This window comes from Polyodon spathula, chromosome 9, assembly GCF_017654505.1.
Source record: "Polyodon spathula isolate WHYD16114869_AA chromosome 9, ASM1765450v1, whole genome shotgun sequence".
NCBI lineage: Eukaryota > Metazoa > Chordata > Actinopteri > Acipenseriformes > Polyodontidae > Polyodon > Polyodon spathula.
Genome location: NC_054542.1, coordinates 36,350,529 through 36,376,140, shown reverse-complemented (window position 1 = coordinate 36,376,140; position 25,612 = coordinate 36,350,529). Strand labels below are relative to the sequence as shown.

The following is a 25,612-nucleotide window of genomic DNA, read 5'->3' as shown; positions in this document are numbered from 1 at the left end:
TTTAAAAAAAAAAAAAGAAAGAAACCACACACACTGCAATGTTTAATCTCATGGTGCCTTTTTTTGTTTTTTGAGAACCAATCAATGGGTGACATCGTGTTCTTTGTTCACCTGATTTTTTAAAGTTTTGTTTCCCACCGAGGATTACATTTGGCGCAAATGAATGCTTAACCACTGTGGATCTCAATACATTATATATTTATAAAGGATGACATTAACAGTTTCGCTGTTTAAATTAGTTTTTCAACATTCGTGGGGGCCAATTTTCACCTTGCATGTTTAAAGGGAAAACATACTAGAAGCTAATGATAGATCTGATAAATCCACTCTTATAAGTGAATCTTATTATAGCATTTGAAAGCAGTGGTAGAGGGTAATTCCAGGATAACCAGTGCTGTAAAAAACTAATAATATCCAGGTGTAGGTTGATGAAGTTGACCACTGATTGTGTGTTTTTAAGTTATGGATGAGCCACATGCTATGCACCCCTTTTTTTATTTTTGTAAATAGAAAAAAAAAAATGACTAAAAATGAAAGTGCCTGCTGTACAAGAAAATTGAAGCAAAAATACATTTACCGCACATTGAACATTTTTTAAACTTGCTTGCTAACACATTTTGTGTTTATTTATATATACAAAATAAGTACAAAATAAATCTGCTTTGTAGATGGTTGTTAAAACGAAGACACATTATCTTGCCAAAATAAAATTTTAAAAATGGTTTTAAAGCTTAACATATTTATAAGAAATATTAATAATGCAGTTAACCCTTAATGCATTCCATACATTTTAGGAATGCTCATCATTTTTCAGTATTTTGTTTCTTGGGAATTGTTTTTACGTGAGTGTGTTTGTGAGTGAGTGTGTTTCTTGCTAGAATATAGAATGTTGATAATCTATCGCTGATTACTGGCATACGTAATAAACTAACAGCTTACTAAGTGGCGGTGATCGGTCTTGACGTGGTTGGAGAACAGGGCCCTCGGCAATCCACATGCTGCCCCATATCACCCCTTTCTGTGGGTTGTGATATTATTCCAGTGCACTGTAAGAAGTTATGAAGAATCTTAGGGATACATGGAGGTGCCTGTCTGTTTGTCTTTCTGTAAATATAGTGGCACTTTGTATTTACTGGTTGATATCAATCAGTAGAGAAAAAGTCAATATCAGTCTAAAAGGCAGATTAAGAATCAAACTTTACTTAATCCACCAAAAAAAAAACAATAAAAAAATTTAAACAACTAAGGCTTTGTGAATATGATCCACTGTGTTACGCTGTTAGAATAATTTGAATTGGAAAACAAAACAAAAAAACCCCAAGAAATTACCATGAAAAAAGCTTCAGCCACATTCAGTGTCCGACAGGTGCCAAGTTGTTGGAATGGTGCCTACCTGAGCTGTACTTGTGTTCCAAGATGTTGAATTTGCATCTCAACATGGAACACTTTCCCAGCTGGAATACAAAAGATGCTTCTTTTCACTCTCTACCAAAGGCTTCATGTGCTTCGCTTTGCATTTTTCTAGATACAAAACCTCTCAATAAAAGCCCTACAGGCAATCTTAGCTTTGTGTAACTTTCCTTCAGTGGTGTGAAGAGTCTATGATCTCATCCTTAAACAGGTTTCCAGCACATTACATTCTTAAGATTTGTAAAGAACATAATATGATATGATTTTAGAAACCCCACAGCATGTATGAAGTATTACAGAAATGTATCTATTGTTGTGAATTTGTAATAAACAGCAGCGTTTACCTCATGGTCAGACTATTTTTAAATATATGAGTTCAAATCCTACATATTTCATCATGAGACTGAGATAAAATAAAAAGTCTGTTTCATCTACTGATCACTGCGTGTGGAACCAGGATCAGGGTTTAATACCTAATTCACGCGAAAGGATCAGGGATTAGTTTTGTGATTTGTAAAATCCTATTAAAAGTATAGGAAGAAATTGTGTCAACAGAACCGCCTTATAATAGCAGGACACGGCAACGTTTTGTTTTTTACAGTTTTTGCACAGTGTTTTGTTTATGTTTTGATTATTGTGTACACTAGCTGTGTTTGCACCTGTGATCTACCATCGCTGGTAGTGTCACAGGGTTCTTCTGCATTTAAGTAAACAAATAAATCATATGCACCTTGACAAAGAAAGCTTGCTGTGTACCTCCCATTTGTCAGTGGCTAACCCATATCCCTAGTGCAGTCCCACTAATTAATCGCTGTACACATTGTGGTGGAAGCCGGGCCTATTCTTGTATAAGAGCAGCCTGAAGCTCCTGAAGTGCAGGGTTGCACTGGACAGGCTGCTATTGCCATCTGTAGCACGTCCCAAGCCTCCTCAATAGGGTTCTGTTCAGATTACACTGGCCTGCTGTATCTATCCTCTTGACTGCTTCCTGCTCAAAATAAGCAGTGATGATCCTTGTTTGATGAGGCAGGGCGTTGTCATCAACCAAAATGCTGGCCTGAAGCTTGTCCCAACTGCACCAAGATGTCACTGTCGGATGGATGGGGGATGTCATCTCAGTACCTAACAGCAATAAGTGAGAGTTCCGTTCTGGATGACATGGAAGTCCGTCCTTCCCTGTATTCTGATCCCAGCCCATATTGATCATGTTCTGCAACATGCTGCGGCACCTGACGTGAACCCTCATGAAGCCATCTGCAAACCATCTGTAGAAATTCTAACTACTAACTGTGTGAAAAGTAGCTACCATGACTCAGCTTCAATATGGCAATCTTCCTGAGGAGTTGTGACCCTTCACCAGGTTGTTTCCTCTGCTAGTGGAGGTCACACTTTGAGACACACATTCAGTTCTGTTTTTATCAGTCTAATTAATGACTTTATGACCCTTTTTGTTATGTATCATTTCAGTAAATCCTCAGTAAAAGTTGAGAAGTATATTAGATCTAACTCTTATTAGATCATATATTTTAATCATAATCATAACCTTTGAGAATAATGTATTTAAAAATATATTAGTGTTAATCTCCCAATGCTTTGTTTGACATGTAAAACTCTGAGTGTTATAATTTGGAGACTACAGCACCATGTACTGTAGAAAAGCAGAATTCAGGGCTTTTCTTCTTTTCTCTTTTATTGTTATATAAATTCTAATGAGATGTCATATGATTAAAGGCAAAGTTACTTCACTAGCTCTCTGCTGGAGGTGAGAGGTACACACCTGGTCTTTCCATCAAAGAACATTCCCCCCGTAATTAACACCTTTCATGGGCACGGGTGTTTTCATGCAGTTGCTCTTAGAAAGCAAACGTGTATCTTTCTACAATTTCAATAGGTAAAGAAATATTTATGTATTTCTTTTGAAACATTACGTAGTTACCTTTACATGCATGGGGTCAATTTGTTTGCTTGTGTGAATAGTCCATATTTATAGCCTTTGTGTTCCAAATCAGCTCACCAGCATTAACATACATAAATTCAAACGGCACTGTAATGACGTTTCTGTCACCTCTGCAACTTTACTGGCATGAACACAACTAGTGACACGTTACAAACAGCGCTTTATGCTTGGATCACATTTGGTGTGCCACATAGAGTAAGAGATGCAGGTATCATTTCAGATGAAGAAACAGATCTGCTATGTGCTGTGGCCTTTACTGTGTTAAACTACAACAACAGTTCATGACTCTGCTTACTTGTCTAAGATCCACATGCATGTATTAGGAAGAGAGACATCTCAAATTCATTAACTTTTCTCACAAACCCAGAACAATAAGCTACTCAGAGTCTGGCAGAAACATCCAGCTGCTGGACAGGATGAGAGATGAGAAATCTACCAAATTATGTGTGTGTGAAAGGTAGACAGGACAGAGTTTAGACCCGTAATGGAATCTGATAAGGAACCCCTTTTATTTGAGCAACTTATGATCTTTAATCCACAAAGTTGACTTAAGTTTAAACAACGGTCTTGAAATAGTTTCTTCTGTATTATGAGGTTAAGTACACAGTAGGATGCTGCTTAAATTGACAATGCAATAGTTTTATTTGATCTTTCATGACTATACAAATGTAGCAATATTTCTCTTCTTTTATGGAATAACATTGTGTTTTGCAGAGTCTGTACTGGTCTGTCTGTTATTGTCCCTTCATAATCCTTGCTGTAGAAAGAAGCTTGAATTCAAATATGTATCTAATCTTTTTATTGTCCATACCTTTTTAACAATGTTTGCAATCATTGGTTCTTAATGCAAGTGCAACACAGGCAATATCAAGTGTCTTTGTGAGAGCCAGCAATACAAAATTAACTTGGTCCTTATTACCTGTTCACTAGATGGCGCTGTCTCTTTGATAACAACTGATGTAATTGGTGATCTGTTCTTACACAGGTAAGTAGATCTGAGGACAGGTTCTTGAACTCAGGTCAAAGCATCTTTTCACAGACCCTGGTACCTTAGTGTAAATTACATTTAACCACGGAAAACATCTTATAAGAACTATGGTAAAGCATGGCAGATGCACACTACAAAAAAAACAAAAAAAAACACATTTGCTACTTAAACTATAGTTTTACACTTTATTCCTCCTCATCCCAGAAAAGTTTTCAGGCATTCTCATCAGCTCTGTTCATGCATAAAGATGTTGGTACTATAAAGAGGAGGAATGAGAAAATATTGAATTCCCTTTGCTGCAATTAAAAATGCCCTGCCGCAAGCTAACTATTTCTTACTCATTAGAAAATCAATTTACCAACTGTCAAATCCAGGGCAAGATGGCTTTGGATGAATGTACCTTTTGCTTGATAATGTCTTGGATGTGTGCTGTGGAGTAGGAAGAGGTAAATACTTGCATGAATCCTGCTTGTGAGGGAGTTGACACTCATATGAATGACAATCCTTTTGTAATATTGTTCCGTTCTTGTGAATGTGAACTCCTGGACTCGGTGTAAATGTAAAGATAAACGGATGGCTGTTTATACAAACAGTAATGTCACTGTTCATTACTGTGCTATTAACACGATGATGCTCTATCAAATGATGGCAATAAAACACACACCCTTTACCTTGCATTATAAAAACAAACAGTTATTATTGCACCATAAATTCAGAAAATTCCCAAAGTAACTACTAATCAGGAAGTGTGTGTTTAGTCTTCCAGGTGTTACAAGTAAAGAGTGCAGAATCAGAATCAAATCATTTTTTTAAAGATATTAGTGATCAACCGCAACCAAAAATATGTAGACACATATGTAGACTTGTTTAATAATTGGGTTTGGCATAAATAAAAAAATAAAATGAACAGAGAGAGAGGGGACTGGCAGACCTTAAGACAGTTATGATGTTTTAAACAGGCATGATAGAGGTGGGTAGGACAGGGCTCTCATCCCTTGTTCAGAAGGATAAAGACTTGATTATACTGAGCAGGTGTAGGGCTCATATTACACTCGATTGGAGGGCAGGCAGCGCTAATAGGTGGAACCTGTGAAAGTTTAAACAAGAGGCTGCAAATTGAAAAAAAAACACAAACACATAGAACTCCATATGCTTCAGATGTGCTGTGAGATAACCACTGTATACGTTAAGGCCTGTGCAAAATGAGAGATGGTGCAGGACACCATGTAAGGAACTAACAATACAGGAGGATGCAGTATCTGATCTAATCTGGGAGCTTGCAGACCTGAGAAGAAAAAAAAAAGACTTTGCTGGCATTAGAAGTGCTTAAAAAAAAAAAAAAAAAGATTTCTCAAGGTATGTTTTTTTTTTTAGGCTTAGGCGTTGCACTGTAAGAGATAGCAACGACATTTGCAGGTCTTGGTAGAATACTTTGCAAGGCTGTCAGTTATTACGATGGGCTATCAAAAGCTCTTATAGGAGTTTACTGGTTAGAAATTCATGCATTATAGGAATTAAAATCTACCTCATTTAAAATTAAAAGGATTTAAACTGCAGTGTCTGATACGATACAGACAGCAAAATTGCAGTATTTTTATTATTTTTCGTTAAATTATTATTATTAGTTTAAATAACAAGTCTTTATTAACTTCTTCCTGGAGTCCTGATGTACTGCAGTATTTCTAGACTTGTCAGTTTGGAGATGTCTGCAATACTGCTAGACAGGCTAGTGACAGAGATTCCTCTGATTGGTTTCATTGCTGTAAATGAATGCTGGAGGCTAATGGGAAGATCCAAGCCCTTGAGGAATGAAACACAACCCAGCGGTGTCACATTAATAGTTCAGAGTCCAACAGTCAAAGAGAGGCTGCATCCTAAACACAAAATGAGGTATGGCCCTGAGGTATATAGGGGTGGTTCAATAATACGCTTGGGAAAAAGTAAGGGCCACAGAGCAATTAAACGTGGCAGGTAGCATCAGTAGACCACAGGGAAGGCAATGGAATGGATGGCACCTTCTGTATTATGCTTGAAGGTAAAAAAAAAAAAAAAAAAAACAGCTGAGAGCTTCTATGTATATGACTTTCCTGGTATGCAACTACACAACCTCACAACACAAAAAAACAACATGATTTATCATTCTCAGCTCCTCAAATGAAAAGGCAAATTGAATTGCAGCATCATTAATAATAATAATAATAATAATAATAATAATAATAATAATAATAATAATAATAATAAAGGCTGGACATGCACCAACACCCCTTTGGACCGTAATTCAGTTGAACACTACAAGCACTGGGCTGAGCATGGGGACGGGCTAGGATAACTGGAGGACGTGAAAGAAGAGAGGCTGCATCCCATTTACCATGCAATATAGAGTAGAGGGCGCTGTGACTCAAAATGGCAAAGAATCACCCTCTTCCACATGTCTACTGGCTTTGTTATGTCTAAAACTGTACTTATTTTTTTAATTGGTATGTACATCTTAAATCTCTACATTTGTATCTGTGTATAGGTGTGATTGATAATCCAGTGTCCAAAACAAAAACTCTGCAAGTCAACACAGAGTAAGATGACAGAGTAGCGATGTACTGGCGTCAGGACACAATTATGTGACTACCTCATGTGATGAGATGAAAAAAGCCCAGCAGTTAGTTTGAGGTCAAACCAGACCAACTTCGATTTATATGGATTTAACAAATAATGTTTTAAACAGAACAAACTGATGCATAAAATAACAATTTGCACGATCTCACCTTCGTGAATTCAAGCTCGCATTACACAGCCCCCCTTAGCTTGTAGCTGTGGCAGTCTACTCAACCTGTTTGTAACGGTTAACCATAAACACTGCCCAAACCGAAAACAAACAGCATGTATAGGGAGGTTTCGATTATGTTTTACATGCAACTAATATAGAAGATGTGTATACAGGACCGCAGAAACACCCTCCACCCATAGAGATAATTTAAAATAAAGATTACAGTCAAGATACAACTGAATTATTGAAGGATTTGATTGAAAAACAAAAACATGCATGCGATGGTTTAATCCCAGAAATAATGCATAGCATTCAGTGATTCGGACAAAAGCACACTCACAAACACAGTCACAAATACATGCATCACCCTCAGCACTCTGGGAGATTACTCATAACTAGGTTGAATCCCAGCTATAATTACCACATATTTCTTCGTAACAATTTCTTTTCCCAGGTGGGTTATTAAGTCACTTTGAGATGCATTATTTTTCCTAAATACCACAGATTGTTGTTTTCCCACTTGTGGAAAACAATCATTGTCTGACAAATATTCAAAAGAGTGGGACACGGTATAGTGTGGGTCCTGGGCATATGAATTTGCAACCATCATTTTAATGTGTTACCACTGTTCTGTTCAATATCTATGATAGTCAAATAATTATTTTCGAAATTAACCTATTACCTAATGCTACTTTGTTCATGAGTCCTCTAAATGATTTACCTGATGGAAACTTGATTCACTGTGACCTTGCACATTACATCTGTTACATTCTGAAATTGATACTGATTACTTTGCCAGCAGGGTATGACACATGATCTCAGCTGGCTACAAGGTAACACTAAATAAAACAATATAGTCTGATGGCTTCTAAGCACAGCATGCAAACCAAATACAAACAGACAATTTGTTTGGATAATCATTATTCAAGAAAGGTGCATGCATTCACCTTTGAAAGCTATCAAGTATTTGGATATAATCAAAACAGTTAATTGCAACTTAATTCGGTTCTTGCTAATCACTGGTGCCATTGACACTCTATCCAGGAGTAAAGTATATGCTGGTGCATCAACAATGAGGAGGTCAAGAACTGGACATGTCAAAGGAGCCTTATCCTTTTGGGCTGACACACAAACCTAGTCAGGGACTACAACTAGCTGGGCTATAGAAACATTTCACACATACCTGTACTGAGACAGGGTCTTTAGAAAGAGCATAGTATTATACAGATGCATGTTTCCACTGACACCATATATATGGTATACACATTTGCTGTATGTATTTATAGATAAATAGACAGAGACAGACAGACAGACAGAAAGATAGATAGACAGACAGATAGATAGATAAAGCTTCATTTGATCCATGCTATCTTAATAAGGCTTATACCTGATTTGTGTAGCTATTTATTGAAATAATGAATTATCTGTTATTATCCTGCTCTCCCGTTGTTTTCTATGGGGTTCAAACGTTCAGTTATTACTCAATAATGGAACGACAAATAAAGCACGGCTGAGAGATGACACCTGTTCTAAAACCACTGCTTACTGATGAAACAGTCTTTCAGAGGACTACAATGATTACTTGAGTCATACAGACAAGGAAATAAATTACTTCAGAAAAATGTAGTATAATAGCTATAACTTTTTAGCCTCAGCATTTCATTATTACTTATAGAACTTCTGTATGGCTGATTTAAAGACCTACAATCCTGAACTGCTTCACCGAAGGTAGCACTAGGCTGCTCAAGATTAGTGTTAATGAGAGTTTCGCAAATAAGAGCTGATAAATAAGTATATACAAATGGTTTCTGAGTCTAGTGCTCAAAAGCAGTGATTCTAAACTTTTGGATTGACAGCAACAAAACAATCTTGAAAAAAAGGATATTACTGTTTGTTTTAGTTTTTTAATGAAGAAACTCAGATTTAAAGCAATATTGTAGCTGAACTCCAACCACACTCAATTACCTCACCTATATATACCTACTAATTAACCAATATCTGCTTAGTCATTAAATTGGTATGCTGTGATGAAGTGCCCCTAGGGGCCAGCTATAAATGTCAGCTGTTTTTCTTTTTCTTTTTTTAAACCATGCTTTGATCTTTACTGTCCATGCTAGTGCTATAACACAATTGTATTATGTTTTACTGAATTAGTCAAAGCTTTTACCATGGAGGACCACAGTACCCTTTTATAAGTCTGGTATAGGTTTGCTTGTCAGTAAATATTGATATTAATTTGTTTTGACAAGGCGTCATTGTGAAATAGCTATTGAACTAAAATCTTCACTGCTCCTTCTATATTGTAACTGATTGTATAAACTCTCGATTTTAATTACACATTTCAGTCTGATGACGCACCATACTGGTGAGGCCTCTCCTTGAAACAAAATTACAATACATGTCAAGCTGTGTGTGTTCTTGCCCAGCTTTCTGCCTTACTTTTTTGACTGCCTACAGAAAATAAGCCCTCTCCTTTAATTATACCCTGTCTGCCTTACCCCCCCCCCCTTCTCTCTCTCTCCCAGCCCAAATTGTAATTCGTTACAAACTTCAGATTGCCTCCTGCATCTGTTCCCTAACAGTCACAGTGGCTAGCCTGAGGAAAGTTCAGGTGATGAAAAACTCCGCCAGCAGTCAATTATGAACCTGTAACACCATGGAAGAAAATGAGCTGGAGCAAAACAAGGAACACACTTATTTGTCTTACACTTTCAGACATGCGTTGAAGAAAAATATTACCGGAGTCTTTTACTTGATACCAGTCTCAAACCATTGGTTACTTTCACACAAGAGTCTCCCAGGTAAGTTTTCAGGGTTTTTTTTGTTATTCCTTTTTGTGTTTCAGAAGCTACAACAATTTCAGAATTTTTAGAGATTAAAAATAGATTAACTTAAGTACGTTTTCACAACGACAATAAACATGTATTTTGAATTATCATTAGTTCTATAAGCATTGGCAAGAGCAACTTGAATGTTTAATTCCATTCCCATTATAAGCCTAGTTTAGTTTGAAAATAATTTATCTTAACGTTTTGTATTGATTTAATGCTTACAACTATATCACTGGCATATTGTATTCAGTCTGAATATATCAACTTTACATTTTCAAGGTACTTCTACCGGGTTTGAACCAGGCATGTTTTAACCTGTGAATTTTAAATCGAGACACTAAACTAAATGGCATTAACTGGTTATGACGTGGTAAACGTATAACATGCATTCTTCTGCTTATTAAACGGATTACGTTAGACTCTCCTGGTACGTGTATTTTGTTATTTTCATTTATTTATTTATTTTAATGTTTCAATTTAACAAAATTAAAAAAATGGGGAGGTCTATATGAGGTTGCTAGAAGTTTCGTGCAAGGACAATTACGTTTTTTTTTTTTTTTAATCAAAATAAAACATAACAAAAATAAAGAGTTAATTATAGGATGTGTAATTATAAGCATCAAGAAGATGTTTCTGTACATAAGTAATACTTCTTATATCTATTGAGTATGTCTTCCAAAAGTTAGATTATCAGCACCATGCACTATTTATATCACCAGCTGAGGAGGAATTTATGATAGGGGTTTAAAATAGTAATAAACAGACACACATAATAATAATAATAATAATAATAATAATAATTACCTTCTGTACTTGATGACCCGAGAGGTCTGTGTTACTCCACCCTCTAGCAATGATAAACTGCGTTAGGATTATTATCGTAGTAAAGCTTTCAAAACATGAGTAATAAAATAATAAACCTGTGATTTTAGCAGTTGCTTCAGACAATTTAACAACAATGCTGGATTATAAATAAATATATAACTGCAAAGAGAATCCATAAATAGGAAAACAGGGTTTTTAGGCTGGGTTGTTTTTTGGATGATGTTAATAATACTAATAATAGCATTAGTAATAAAACAAACCTAAATGAGATGGATCAATTAAAGCGAGTAAAACCAAGAATAAAAGATTATTTTTTTAATCGCTTGACAGTCCTAATTTAAACCCATTTCCCTGATATGAGTCAGAACTGAGAATCTTTAAGAAAAATAATGAAGGCAAGATATTTTTTCTTAAACACAGTCTCCCTTCAGAGCCAACACATTGGTGTTCTGACACAACCTGAGTGAGTGGACATGGCATGAACCTGTAATATAGCAAGGTTGTCCAGGTAGCTGTTAATCCATCATTAACATCTTCTGGGGACTTAGTGGTCTCAACAGTGCTGACACCAATGCTTTCTCGGATGCACAGGCACTAGAGATTTTTTTTAAAAAGTGATCATTGCCTTTGAACTTGAGTCAAAGATATTTTATTTATTTACAGTAAGCCATCAGCGAGTGGGCAGTGTTCTGGGTATTTCTCCTTGGATTAGTGAGTTGCCGTAGTTTTGGAACAGAGAGGGATGTTGCTCTTATTCTAACTGCAATTACCACATGCATGTCAGTCATTGAGCATAATAGAAATAGATAACATTTAATATACTTACATATCTGGTATAGATCACTTTACTTCGGAGCCTTGTCCAACAGGATGAGGTTGGATCAGAAGGGCTTATATTATGCTTCACCCTACACTTTAAGAAAATACAATGCTTCATGTAACGTAGCTGTGAATTACATTTTAAATGCACATCATATACCGTAATGGTTGTTTCTTATATAATACATTGTGGCTATTTCAATGTAAAGCTAACAATAACATTGCTAAAAAAAAAAAAAAAAACTTTTTAAAGAAAAATAGTTATTTATTTTGTCAATCTAAGAAGACTGTATGGAAACTTTTCATTGGAGTGTTGCAGTTTTTGAAATGCCAAATATTGCCACCTTGTGGCAAAGATGTATGTTCCAAGTCAAGCCATTTCAAGCAATGTGATGTAGATTGTATTTGGTATGCCTGTAGGATGACTAGATGAAGAGAAGTGAGCAGTGTGGATTGATATGGAACCAGTCCCCAACTGTAGTGACGTGTGTGGCTCCACAGACTGCAGCTTTGATCCAGGAATTAACACAGAGGAAGGCTGGAAGGTGCTGCAGAAACTCTGCAGAATTGCCATCGTGAGTGCCTTTGTCTCAGATGTCTACCTGAGAATAGCTACCTGGGATCTCAGGTTGGACACAGTCCAGTTGATTGCTTTTTATTTAGTAGGTGGGGAGCAAGATATGATGCTACAGCACATTCCTTTCGAAATGCTTGGTTTATTAAACTGAATTAAATTCAGTGGGATTGAGTTTAGGGGTTTTGGTGGGCATTGCCACAGCGTCCCCCAAAAAGTAGGTTTAGTATTTATTTGCTTTTCATACCTCGTAACATAACCTAGGCAACTCAGTGACCAAACAAAGGCCTGTGTAGTAGCAGCGTCCCCTCATAACAACCAACTTGTACTATTTTTGCCACACTTACATTACGCTTCGTAGGCTAGGCTAACGATGGGCAGCATTGTCTGATATACTGCTGTTACAGATTCTGTCCCATCGTTGAGATGAGATGAGGTTAAAAGCTCTAAACCCACACATGCAGGTGAGCCTGGCATAGTGGTTGAGGTGCTCACTGGCGGCGTGCAGTGTTGCCAGTTTGTGCTCAGCCTCCACCCTGTTACCCTAACCTTGTTGTGTTTTCTATCCCTTGTCCTGTAGACGAGCTCAGTGAATGAGTCCAGGATCTCCCCCACTCTCTGCTCTGTGATTTGGGTATTGCTGTCCTGTGGGATATTGCTTTCGATATTCTTCTTAGCCTTCACTCTCAGATTCAAAAGCAACAGGTACACATTCCACAGAGATCTGCATTTGCTCTGTTCCTCAGTTTTGAACGATTAATTAGCAGCCAAGTTGGTGATTATAGATATACAGTTCTTCCAATAGAAATAAATAAATAACATGTCTCTGTACGCACACAGCATGTGACACGTATATAATTATTGAAATACTGTTTTTAGAATTAGCTCATTTTGTGATCCCCATGCACAGACTGTAATGCTTCAACTAATTGTGTTTTATTTTATTTTGTGTTCATTTAGGATTGTGAAAATGTCCAGCCCCAACCTCAATGTAGTAACCTTGTTTGGAAGTGTTCTCACTTACAGCAGTGGTTTTATGTTTGGAATCGAAGAGAGAACATTACTAGCAGGAACAGCCAGGAGGACACTGTTACAGGTAGGAGACAGAATTTCCACGCAGGGGGATGACTGACTTTTCGTTTTTTCCTGTGTACTTTGCTTTATAAAAGTTGCTTTGTGTGCTTTATGCCATTGGAAAACTTAACAAAGTGTAGTAACAAATAGTAAATAAATAGTAAAACATGGTAAAGAAATATAATTGAATTGTAGCAAAAGAGGTCATTATTAAAAATCTAATTCACAACTTTCATATTTTTTGACATCAATATTAGTAACAGAGTTACATGTGTGAGTGATGTTCACAAAGTTTTGTAGTTAAGTTTTAAAAAATAATTTGGGTGTATAGCCGAAGAATTTACAGAATTGGTTCCAGCAGCCTTTATCCTTCAGAACCAGAATAACAGTGGTGATGATGATTTAAATCAACTCCTCTAGCTTTTGACACGTTCCTTTCATTTCAATTGGATTTTCAAACAGAGGTGGATGGATGTTGTAATTGTATGTTAGTACACGATTGAATTATTTCTTTTAAAGGCTGAACCATTAAAATATGAGTTCAAACTATTGTAAACTTTTTAAAAAAGGAACTAATCGAGAACTATGAATACCTTACATATTTGAGTCACCAAAATAGATAAAAATAGATTTTAAAAGACAACTATGGGTCGTATGTAATATTGTGTGTTTGCCTTCGATAAACATATCTACTTATGATGCCGTTCATTTTAGAGATATGCACCATACTCTTTCTCTCTACCACTTTGGGTAGAATGAAGTAAATCCACTGGATTCTATAATAGGAGTTTTCTGATTCTGATGTACTAACTTATAAAATAGATCTTGAGTCTATGGGGTAGGAAATGCTGGAAAGGCAAGGAACACCTGAAAAGTATAGACCAATACTCAGATAGTTACCCAAACACAGATAGTATGCAAGCTGTATAAATTGCTTATAATACACACCCATTCATTATATAGGTCTTAAATGTGTGGCGGTGTTTTGCAAACATGTATTTTAATATTGAAACATGATATCTGGTATTACACTAGGTTAAAGAAATCTCTGTTTGCAAGCCATGCTTTTAGACTGTCTTGCACTTCCTGGAGCCTTTCTCATGTAAGGTGAAATTGTCCCCACCCCTTTCACTTGCTGCTTTCTTTAGTATAACCAGTCAATTACTTCCCAGACAGAAACATGTTTTTACCGAGAAGAAAGTGCTGAGGTTAAATATCCAAGGAAGTAAAGCAATAAGACTTCCTTGAAAGGATAGCAAACTGAGAAGCCAGTGCAGTACCGGGTGTCTGTTTTCAATACATGTTTGCTATAAACTGCACATTTGGGACCTATGTAACCAGGAAGTGGGTAATACGGAATTATATTACATGATATTGTATGTACAATATATTTTATGAAAAACTTATTTTGAAAGAATGCTGCTCCCTGGGAGAGGTGTGATCCAATACCTTGGTAATAAGGGTTAGTTTAAATATAATTGAGGTTAGATGAACGTTGCAGTTAAGGATGTACGGTAGTTAAGTCAAAATCACCATCGAGTGCCTAAGTACAGGACTGGGTATTAGAATGCTGAATCACTGAGTTAGCAGATCTGACACACTTAAGACTTCATGATACGTTTCATCTTCTGGTTCTTTATAAAGGACTGTTTATTGCAAGGATTTAGAATACAATACATTCCCTCTTCCAGGCACGAATATGGACTTTGTGCATTGGAACCTCGCTTGTGTTTGGACCAATCTTGGGAAAAACATGGCGGCTTTACAAGGTGTTTACCCAGCGCATGCCAGACAAGAGGGTGGTATGTATTGTGTTTTTGTGTTTGTGTTTTTAATCTTGTGAGGGTTTCTAGTTTATGCCAGTATGTTTGTTGTTGATTTATTGAGAACTTGATGCAAACCTGCATGAGACCTCATAACAAGAAACAACAAATGGAACTACTTTTACCTTCTACATAGAATTGTCTCTATTCCTGCAAGTGATAACTTCAACAGTACTTCGTTTTCAGTGGTCTTGTGCTTGTACCCACTTCTGTACCAAGACAGTAACGCAAGACAATCATTTGATCATTTCACCTGGGGGTATAATTAGCAGGATGTGTAATACCCCTGATGACACATTTCAAGCTAGGCAGCACAGTGATTAAGCCACAGAAGGGGTGAAATTTTCAACACAAAAGTGGAGGAACTCATATGCACACCCGAATATTAACAACTTAAAAATTGAGACAATTTGAGTGCCAATGAATACATACTTCAAAATGTATACAAAATAACTGATCAGTTATAACCAATTCACCCTCTGCTTGTATCACTCAGTTATGTACTGTAATATAACACTTAAGTTAAACCTTAAATGACAATTAACAAATATTGCACTATGCAGTAACTGCTGTAGAGACAGATTTTTGTTTCAAGAGATCCTAAAAAAGTATGTTATAAAAAATGATATAAAAAAACAACTGTGCTATGAAAAAATGTTACACCAAGTTCTAAGTCAAACAATGCATAATAGGTGTTAAAATACCCTGAAGTGTATTATGTAACAGGCACTACTACTACTACTACTACTACTACTATTAATGATGTACTTGGCTGTTTTAATCTCCATAATGTTCTCTGAAGTCATCCCCATACTTTTCAGGCCCTGGGTACTCACCTACCACAGAACCTGGCCATGCTACAATAATAACCTTGGATTAGAACATAGATCACGGTTTCTTTTATTTATTTTGTACTTATTACTTATCTTACAATAATATGTTATGAGTGCTTCTCTGTTTCTGTGTAGATTAATTACCATGATTTCTTCCAGAAAAAGATTTTTCAGGCAGAAATAGTAAAAAAAGTAGACTTTTATATTTTATCCCTTGTATTGTGGTTTCTGCACAAGAAACAAAGTGTAAAAAGACACATTTTCATAAAGTAAATGATTTCCATTACATGAGAGTAGATGTTAAAACTTCTTGCTGATTTGAACTTGGCCCTCACCAAGATAAGCATCAACTAACACGTAGCTTTACAGTAAACTAATGTGATCCATCTGCATCTCCATCCATTTGCGTTTCTTTCCATCTGATGATTTAGATATCCTTCTGCCTGGTGTTGATAGCTGAAGTGTAATGCTGGCTCCAGGGACGGGCTTATTTTGCCGCACCAGTGCATCGGCACACAAAACGGCTGCAATGCTGACTCCGGGGATCAACCACAGTGTGGGCTCCCCAGTGCATCAGCATTACAGTCATCTGGGTACATCTCTGGAGTCTTCAAGTGCGCACCTTCCTTCTTCTGTGTTTCATTGACTAACCCACGACACCTGAAGAGAGCTCGACAGTGATTCTGGCGTCCCAGCATCACCCTCCTCCATCCCCCACACAACTCAGTCCAGCTTACTTACACGTACATCAGTGTTGCTTTCTTTCTATTGTGCTTGAGATCCCCAGCCAGAATCTTTCCATCTCATCCACAGTCAGTTGCTGCTCCTTTCTGCTACTTCAGATAAGTTCTTCACTGTGCGACACAACTCTTGGCCACTGAACCCGACATCTCTGAAAAACCAAGTTGTAGAGTGTGCCACAAATCCCCGACAGCCCACCTCCACTGGGTAAACCCAGACTCTCCATCCTCGCTGTTCCGCTTCAGCAGCTAGTTGAGCATACCGAAGTTTCTTCCTCTCATACACCTCATCCACAGCATCCTCCAATGGCACTGTTAACTCTAACAGATGAACAGGGCCCGCTGATCCAGACCACAAAACAATGTCTGGTCGAAGGTTAGTGGCGGCAGTCTCAGATGGAAAAATAAGCCGTTGACCAACATCTTCCAGCATTGTCCAATATCTAGCAGCTTCCAGGTGTCCTGGACGAGGTTTGGTTTTAACACCTTTTCTTGGTGGTTGCTCTCCTGGATGGAGGAATACTGTCTTTTGTGTGTAATGCTTTGATAGAACTGGTGGCAACTTATTGGTCAGCTATGCTTGTCTTCCAATGCTAAGACCAAACATCGCAGCACCAGGTCATGGCCCCAAGTAAACCATCCTTGGCTAAGACCCACCTTATATCCTGTCATAATGTGCCTTAATGTTGCAGGTAATGAACACAAGGGACATGAGGGCTCCTCACCCACCCAGAGGTTTAGGTTCTGTGTTGATGGGAGAACATCATATGTTGATCTGATGAGAAAACTAATCCTGCTCTGTTCCATTATCCATGGGTCTTGCCAGCACATCCATCTCATTCATTCTCCCTGCTTGGCCTGGGAAATGGCCTTTACACACCTGATCCTCTCCTCCTGCTTTTGCACCTCCTTGACTGCCACCTTCCTCCATTGAGCTGGGGTTGCCTTGTGCCATGTAGTTTACTTCTGCCTTTTTTTTTTAAATTCACATTTAACTTAAATAAACTCTTCAAAATGTTATAGAAAGGAGGTATTGTACAAAGAAAAAAACACCTCACCATTTTGTTTTTTGTTTATTACAGTCCTTGTAACAAAAAATACTAGGATCACAACAAAACAAAACGTTGCTCACTATGCTTAACATGCACCTTGCAAGTTGGGCCAGTGTTTGAAAAGTGTGAAGCACACCTCCATCTGTATTTTGATTCTGACTCCCTTACCAAATCTGAAGCAGCACTTTGATCCTGTTTTTTATGTTGTTGTTAATCCCTACTGTCCCACACATCACTTTAGGATCCTTGCCAATAAAAATTGTAGAATCAGGCTTATTTTTTGATGACTATGTTGTACTTTTTTTCAATAAAGCAAGTGCTTTAAGTCTCCAGTAATGGATGAGCTAAAGTGCCAGTACTTGGCCAAAATCCACCATGAAGTTCAGAAACATTAACTTTATTTTTTTTTTTTTTTACAAAAGAATATGTGGAAACTGGAGTGTAACTGAAATGTAAAATAGCTCATTTTGCAATGAAAAAATATGAATTGGAGTTCAGATTTTGGACATGCCCCCCATGAACACAAATGGAAGGACACTTCTAGAAAACTGACAATGCTTCTTGTTGTGCTTTCCGTTGTACTTCTTTGAAAATAAAAGTGGTAAATTCATCTTTTCTGACATCAGTTCTGTGAGCTGGTAATGAATAACGAAAGAGGGAATAAGCAATAGCAGGATGTGAATGAACTGTTTGTGTATTCATACTGGTGTGTAGAAGTTAATCTGTGTAGGGTTTAGGGCACCTGAGGTCTCCGTTCTGAAGACTCACTTCTCACTGTATACACTGCTGCAAACAGAATGTAAAAGATGGTACAGCTTGAAGCTTATACAGGTTATGAATGGATTCAATCCTCATATTTTGTTACACACAGGTTATCCTTTTTTCTGAATATGAATACATAAAAAAAAATAAAAAAATTGAATTAATAGTGTTGCATGGAGTGTACCGAGTCTGTCTCTGTCTCTGCTTCCTTGCAGACAGTTCCATATTAGGAATACTAAATGCTCAGAAGAACATGTGTTTTTTTTTCCAGATTATTAAAGATATCCAGTTGATGGGATTGGTTGCTGGTTTAATGCTGGTAGATGTAGTTTTTCTGACAACCTGGGGCCTAACTGACCCAGTTCAGTGTATGAAATCTATCAGCGCAGCACTAAAGGTGAGATCATTTATCCATAACTTTGAATACGCAATCATAAATGAAACAAAAAGCATTGACAAAACCTTTTTTTGTCGAAGTGTTGTGTAATATTGTTAGTTAAGATAGGTTAGTGAACACAATTTAGATTGCCGTTGTTAAACTTGTTAAGATAGTTTAAAAGTAAGAATAAATGTACTACCAGTTATTTCTGGTGGTTTGTGGGGCATAATTTGCCTGTTTTACACCACATTAAATATTCTTAACAGGCTACCCCTCTTATTCTTATAATACCTTGGACCATTTTAGGACATTTTGTCACTGGTCACATTTAGAAAAGACTGTATTGTTTTTACCACAATGCCTTCATAAAATGCATTTAAAAATCATAATAGATATTTTCTCAAACATTTCCACTAAATTAATATGTTCTGCCAAATTCCAGGTGTCTATCAGAGACGTCTCTTACTCTGTGTCAGATCTGGAGACCTGTGCTTCCATGTACACTGATGTGTGGATTATTCTTATCTCTGTCCTCAAGGTAACCCATCAGATGTATCCAGCACACAAACAGCCAGTGGCATTGGAAACACATTTTAAAGTGGGGGTGCTGAAAGCCATTTAACAAAACTGTAACCCCTGTATATGATATGAAAGCCATACAATGCCAGGGGCAGCTGCCGCACCCCCAGCACCCCTAGTTCCAGCGCCCTTGCACACAGCTGCTTTTTGACTGTAACAATACCTGTTTTGCTCTGTGAACAGAACTTTTGGTAACAGAAATGTTTTAGTTGCATTGGTAATTAAATTCAGAACATCTAATTCTCCTTAATGAGCTTTGTCATAATGATATGTTTTTTTAATCTTAAAATTTTAAATGAAAATACTCTTTTCTCCATCATACAGTTGAACAGTATAAATAATATTCTGACTATTTTGTTCTTTTTTTAATCACAATACCATTTTCACCTCATTTCTTATCTTGTCACACAGGTGAGCCTTCTGCTGTATGGGACATACTTGGCTGGGCTGACCAGTAATGTCAGCTCTCCTCCTGTAAACCAGTCTCTCACCATCATGGCTGGGGTCTACCTCATCACCCTGTCAGCTGGAGTTACCATTCCTGTCACACGCTTCTTCTACACCTGGCCCAACCTGGTGTACACCTTTATCTCCGGGGCAATCTTTATCTGCACGCTGGCAATCAACTGTCTGGTATTTATACCTCAGGTGAGGAAACATGGGGCTTTTTATTAATTTATTTTCCAGTTTTCAATCACACATAGCTGTAATTGTTTTAATGTGTAATGTATTTAAGCTTTAGTAATTCACAGGTCTTAATTTTCATATTTCATAATTGAGAGTTAAGCCTCATGGATCGTTAAATGTCTTTTAAAATAAATGTTATCATGACCTTTTGCCACAACAGCTGACCCAGTGGAAGCATTTTGCGGATGAACTGAATCAAAGTCCAAGACAGATGACAAAGTATTTCAGCAGCCCCAGCAAAAGCATCCATTCCATGTACAGCGAGGAGGAAATTTACTGCTTGCTTGGAGAGAACAGCTCCATGAAGAGGCTACTAACAGAGGTAACAGATACTCATGTGCAACCACACTCCTAGACCCCAAGATTAGTAACAAGCCTTTTGTTAACTTCTATGGGTGTTAAACCATAACATATCATCTAATAATGTAGCCTATAAAAGGATTGATTGCCTATATATATATGAGTCATAGATAAGATATTCGTTCAACCTTATGACAAGTACAAGTGAAATAATACTATGGGGATAATGGGAGCCATGATCATTCCAGCTTCTACCTAGTTCCCCACTGCAATAACTGCATTATAAGATAGGGGCACTGCATAATTCCCATTAAAAACAACACAAAAAAACAAAACAAAAAAAACCACTTGTTGCTGAAAATCACTTGTAGATGTTCAGCTTAGAGATTGTTAAAACCACTGGAGTTACGTGACATCAGAAATATTTGAAGTGAGTGAATATACCTTTTTAACAATGATTGAATCAGAAAAAAAAAAAAAAAACATGTTAGGTTGTTCCTTTATTCTGTTGCACAATACATCTGTGACAGGCTAACATGAATCTTTACTCATTTTTCAGAAAAATGCAGTCATAGAAAGCTTGCAAGAACAAGTGAACAATGCCAAGGACAAGCTTATGAAGCTGATGCCAGTGCACTGTGGTGAGGATCACACAGAACTACATTTCACCACCAAGTCAAGCTTAGCATTCACTCAGATCACAGAGGCCAGACTTGAAGGCCATAGCCAGGGAATGGAAGACCTGGAAATGATTAAAGAACCGTGTTCTTCAGACACACCTAGCCATCTAGAAAGCAAATCTGCTCAACAGAAGGATATAATATTTCCTTCAGTATTGGAGTATAACAGAGACCATTGTTCAAGTCATGACTTGGGATCGGTCAATGTTAGGCAATGTTGTCACTCCCCCAGTCATACAGATACGGACCTGTGCCAATTAGGTTCTAAACCTGTTTCCAATCCTCATCAGAACATCAACCTTCAGAACAACAAAACGGAGAAATACCTGCTGTTGACATCCTCAGATTCAGGCTTGGCACTGCATATGTCACCCAAAAATGTGGCTCCTGAGAGCTCTGATTCAACCAAGGAGCAGTCAGTGGCAAATAAGCACAACTATGTAAGCAGTGAAAAACTACAAGAGATCTTGCAGGATCTCAGTAGAGATGCAGTCACGTCTTTAAGGTCACCAGCCAGGACAAGGAAAGATGCAAATATGCAAGAAGCTGACCCATCAAGGATGAAAAAGGAATTCCAATTTTACTGCCAAAGTATTTCTCCATACATAATGAGGAAAAGAAGGCCTCCGTTCAACACAGTGAGGGGGGGTCCTCCTCCATATTGTTTCCCTGAGTATTTCCCTCCACATCCAAGGTGTTTGGCAAGCAATGAACTTGTAAAAAAACATAATAATACAGACACAATGACTAAACCCAACAGTGATGATTTGCTTCCTCCAAATACAGCTTTAAAGGACGTGGATCATCTTCCAACCACAAGCGTAGATGAACCCTCTTATTATGGTTCACAGTTGGCACTGAGAAGGGATAAATGTGGTAATAGGTGTGAATACCCTGGGGGCTACTCTGACTCTCACAAGGAGTCAGAACAAGCTTGTATATGTAGTATTAAACCTTTCTCAGGGTTTAACTCCAAAGGTTTATCTTTCAGAGAAACAGAAATAGAAGACCTGGAGCAGTCTCTCTATGATTATTCAGACTCAGACTCAAGTAGTTCTGAGGAGGATTTTTGTTACCACCACAAGCCATACTACGGCACTTATTTTCAGGGACCGTGTGAATCTACTGAGAGTAATACCTCCGAAACAACAGACAGTGAACTAGGTGGATCTCTTGCTCACTGGGATGTGGCCTACAGTAAGGCCCATCCTGTTGTGAACTTTAAAGAGGACTTGAAACCAACTTTTGTATAGGCATATTTCCTAAATGGCTTCTTCTGTGATAGACAGCTTTCCAAAAAAAAACAATATTTAAAAGGTACCTTGTCAAGAATTTTGCTTCGGTACTGCATAAGGTGTGATAGACCAAACACAGGAAAGTCATAGAAATGTGGGTTACAACACTGTATTATAATACCAGACAGTGAAGGAATACCTTTTCAAATGGTTCCTCCTAGCAGCAAAACTTAAGAAGACCCACTAACACACCTTTCAAATTTTGTTAAAACATCCATAGAGATGTTTTGAAGGCCTGGAGTTTATTTGATTGAGAACTGTACTTGATGTATATAGATTGATTTTAGTGCTTGCAAAATGCAGATAGAGGTACAAGCTCAAATGTACTTTGAAATATAACTGTAATGTTATTTAACATAGTGTTAATAGCGGCTGTAATTTAATAGTGGTACATCTAATTTATTGCCTGTAGCACATTATTCCAGATTTGACATTTCTTTAAATATTGATGGATTGATTAACTTCTGATATTTTATAGCTTGTAAATAAAAACAGAGTTTAGTTGTTTTTCCATGACCAGATGTGAGTATGCTGCTTCATAGGAGAAAGTTAGCTTTTTTTGGCATAATGATCAATTACAAGTGTTGCTCCTAAAGTTTTAATTCCCATATTACTATATTTCAATTACCTTCAGTTTCATATCTACTTTCTAATACATGTTCTGCACTTTTCAACAATAAACATTTTGACTATAATACAATTCTACAATAAAAACTTTTGGCTTTATATAATGTAAACCAAACACCCATTTCAACACTGAAGACATTCAGAATTATTTATACTGTAATCAAAATGTTTGTCATTGAATTTTACTCAATTTCTTTTAGTAAATGCTCAGCAATGTTCAACATCTCTGAAAGTACAACACTAGAAAAGCCCTATCCCAACAACAAACTGAAATATAATAACCCTGATGGTGATAGCATTTAATCCATATCCTTCCACTGCTCAAGACAAACTTTCAGAAAGAGTTTTACCTGCTTGTCTCTATCAGTCAAAAGGCATTAGTAGGCAACACAGCTTATTGGATTTAATTGAATTAATCTATATTTTGCAAGTAGGCAGGTGGATGATAACAAAAAGTATTTATTTCTCATTTATCACAAGCTTTCTCCTATATGTTCTCAAACTAAGATCGCTCAATTAATTTCAGAGTACTGGCATCTGAATAATGGACCATTCCATCTGCTCCTAATTGCTTGCAATTAATTGCACCACGCTGACTAGTGCTTGTGTTTTCATGATATGCTTATGTACCTGGAAACAGTTCTCAATCTAAGGGCTTATTTTACAGAAATATCACTGTCTATGGGCTAGGTGGCTCTGTTACCACTAGCATGCTGCAATATGAGGCCTCTGTTCCAATCGATCTTTGGTGACTGTTCATCTTAACCTCAGTGGACAATTCCAATAACAATGACCTTATGCCACCATAACTGAGCAAGTCACTTAACCTCCTTGTGCTCCATCTTTCGGGTAAGTGACTATGCAGCTGATGCATACTTCACGCACCCTAGTCTCTGTAAGTTGCCTTGGATAAAGGTGTCTGCTAAATATTAAAAATAATAATAATAATAATAATAATAATAATAATCATCAGTTCCAGTACTGTATAGAAAGAAAAGTGACACACTGTTGAGCCTACTGTACATTTTTATTGCCTATGACCAAATATTTTAAGACCAGTTGATTTTACACTTTGGGTCTGTCCTGACTCACCCTCAGAAGGACAGAACATTTTACAGCAGTAGTCAATGAGCTGCCGTAGATGAATTTTCATTTAAAAAAAAATCAACAAAACTGCTCAAACAAGGCTGTAGCCTGATAGTTTGCTCATTTTCTTGGGAAAGGATACAGTCAAGACAGGGTTTAGTGGCTTCTAGAAAAGACCATTTTAATTATAGCGCCAATATCCTTATAATGACTATTAAAAGGTACCAAAACAAAACCAACAACTGTGATAAACAAAATGTTTTTTTAGCCTTTTGTACAATAAATAATTGCACATAGTTGTCAAAGTTTTTATTATTTCGTATTTTAAAAAGCTACAGCACCGTATTTGAAATGCAATTGTAAAGCATAGTAAGAATTCAAACATTTGTAAAACAGTAGAAATACCCCCTATACCCATAAACATTGATATTAGTGAGATTTTTAATTAACAGGTATTTGTGTGTGTAATATATATATATATATATATATATATATATATATAGATATATATATATATATATATATATATATATATATATATTTATCGGCCATTAACTTGTATGTTCAGAATGTGGGCACATGGAGAAGAATCTCTTTTCCAATTTCATAAATTAGCAAAAAATATCTACCCTTACATTTCATTGGTAGACAAAAACTGAAATTGAATTCTTAGATACCTTGGTTACATAACCTGATCAAGGGTCTACTAAAACAGATTTTTTACTCGAAGCTGGCTAATATGCATCACTACCTGTATACTAAATATATACACACCCAATCCATACTAAAAGAGACAGTTCTTAAGGACTGGGTATAACAATACAATTAATGTGTTCTGATAAAATGACTTTAAAAAACAGAAGGACATTGAAAATAAATCTTTAAAAAAAGAGGATATAAAGAACAGAACTACTTAATATGATAAAATAAAAAAGAAGGTTACATTAATAAAATGACATTTTCTAAATTATTACCCACAATTTCAAAAATATTTTAGAAGGATTATATATACTTCATAATTAAAAAAAAAAAAAAAAAAAAAAAGCACTGGTAGTGGTGGCTTTTAGAAGTGATGCAAATTTAACTGACATTTTGGTCCACAGTAAACTTAAATGGATCATATGCACACTAAAGGACATTAAAGCCTGTAAGAGCACATGTAAAGTATGCACATATATTGCGATAAAAGTGAAATTGCAAATAGAGAAAATACAAATTCAGTCTTAAGAAACCTGTCATGCCAAACTAACCATCTTGTTTGTGGTACAGTTTGCCATAAATGTAGCAAAATAAAATATGCAGGAAAGACAGGTACATTACATAAAATAACAGAGAATCACCCAAACATAAGAATAAAAAAGAGAATGAACCAATAACTCGATGTGTTACAAAAAATAAACATAACATAAATCACCTACAATGTGCAGTTTTACAAGAAACAAAATCAGATAATTCACAATAGAGAAGAGTAAAGGAAAACAAATGATTACTATACCATGATGCCTGAAATGATTACTATACCATAATGCC

General features: G+C 36.7%; 1 protein-coding gene across 1 annotated transcript; it reads left to right on the top strand.

Annotated features, from left to right (window-relative positions):
- Positions 1–9,676: 9,676 nt before the first annotated feature.
- Positions 9,677–23,874, top strand: LOC121320754 (probable G-protein coupled receptor 156). The gene is made up of 10 exons (XM_041259360.1): positions 9,677–9,917; positions 12,012–12,166; positions 12,746–12,870; positions 13,126–13,261; positions 14,931–15,041; positions 18,721–18,846; positions 19,271–19,366; positions 19,819–20,055; positions 20,255–20,416; positions 20,954–23,874. The coding sequence occupies exons 2-10, from the start codon at positions 12,050–12,052 to the stop codon at positions 22,325–22,327; spliced, it is 2,484 nt and encodes an 827-aa protein (XP_041115294.1). The 5' UTR covers positions 9,677–9,917; positions 12,012–12,049; the 3' UTR covers positions 22,328–23,874.
- The last annotated feature ends 1,738 nt before the right edge of the window (positions 23,875–25,612 follow it).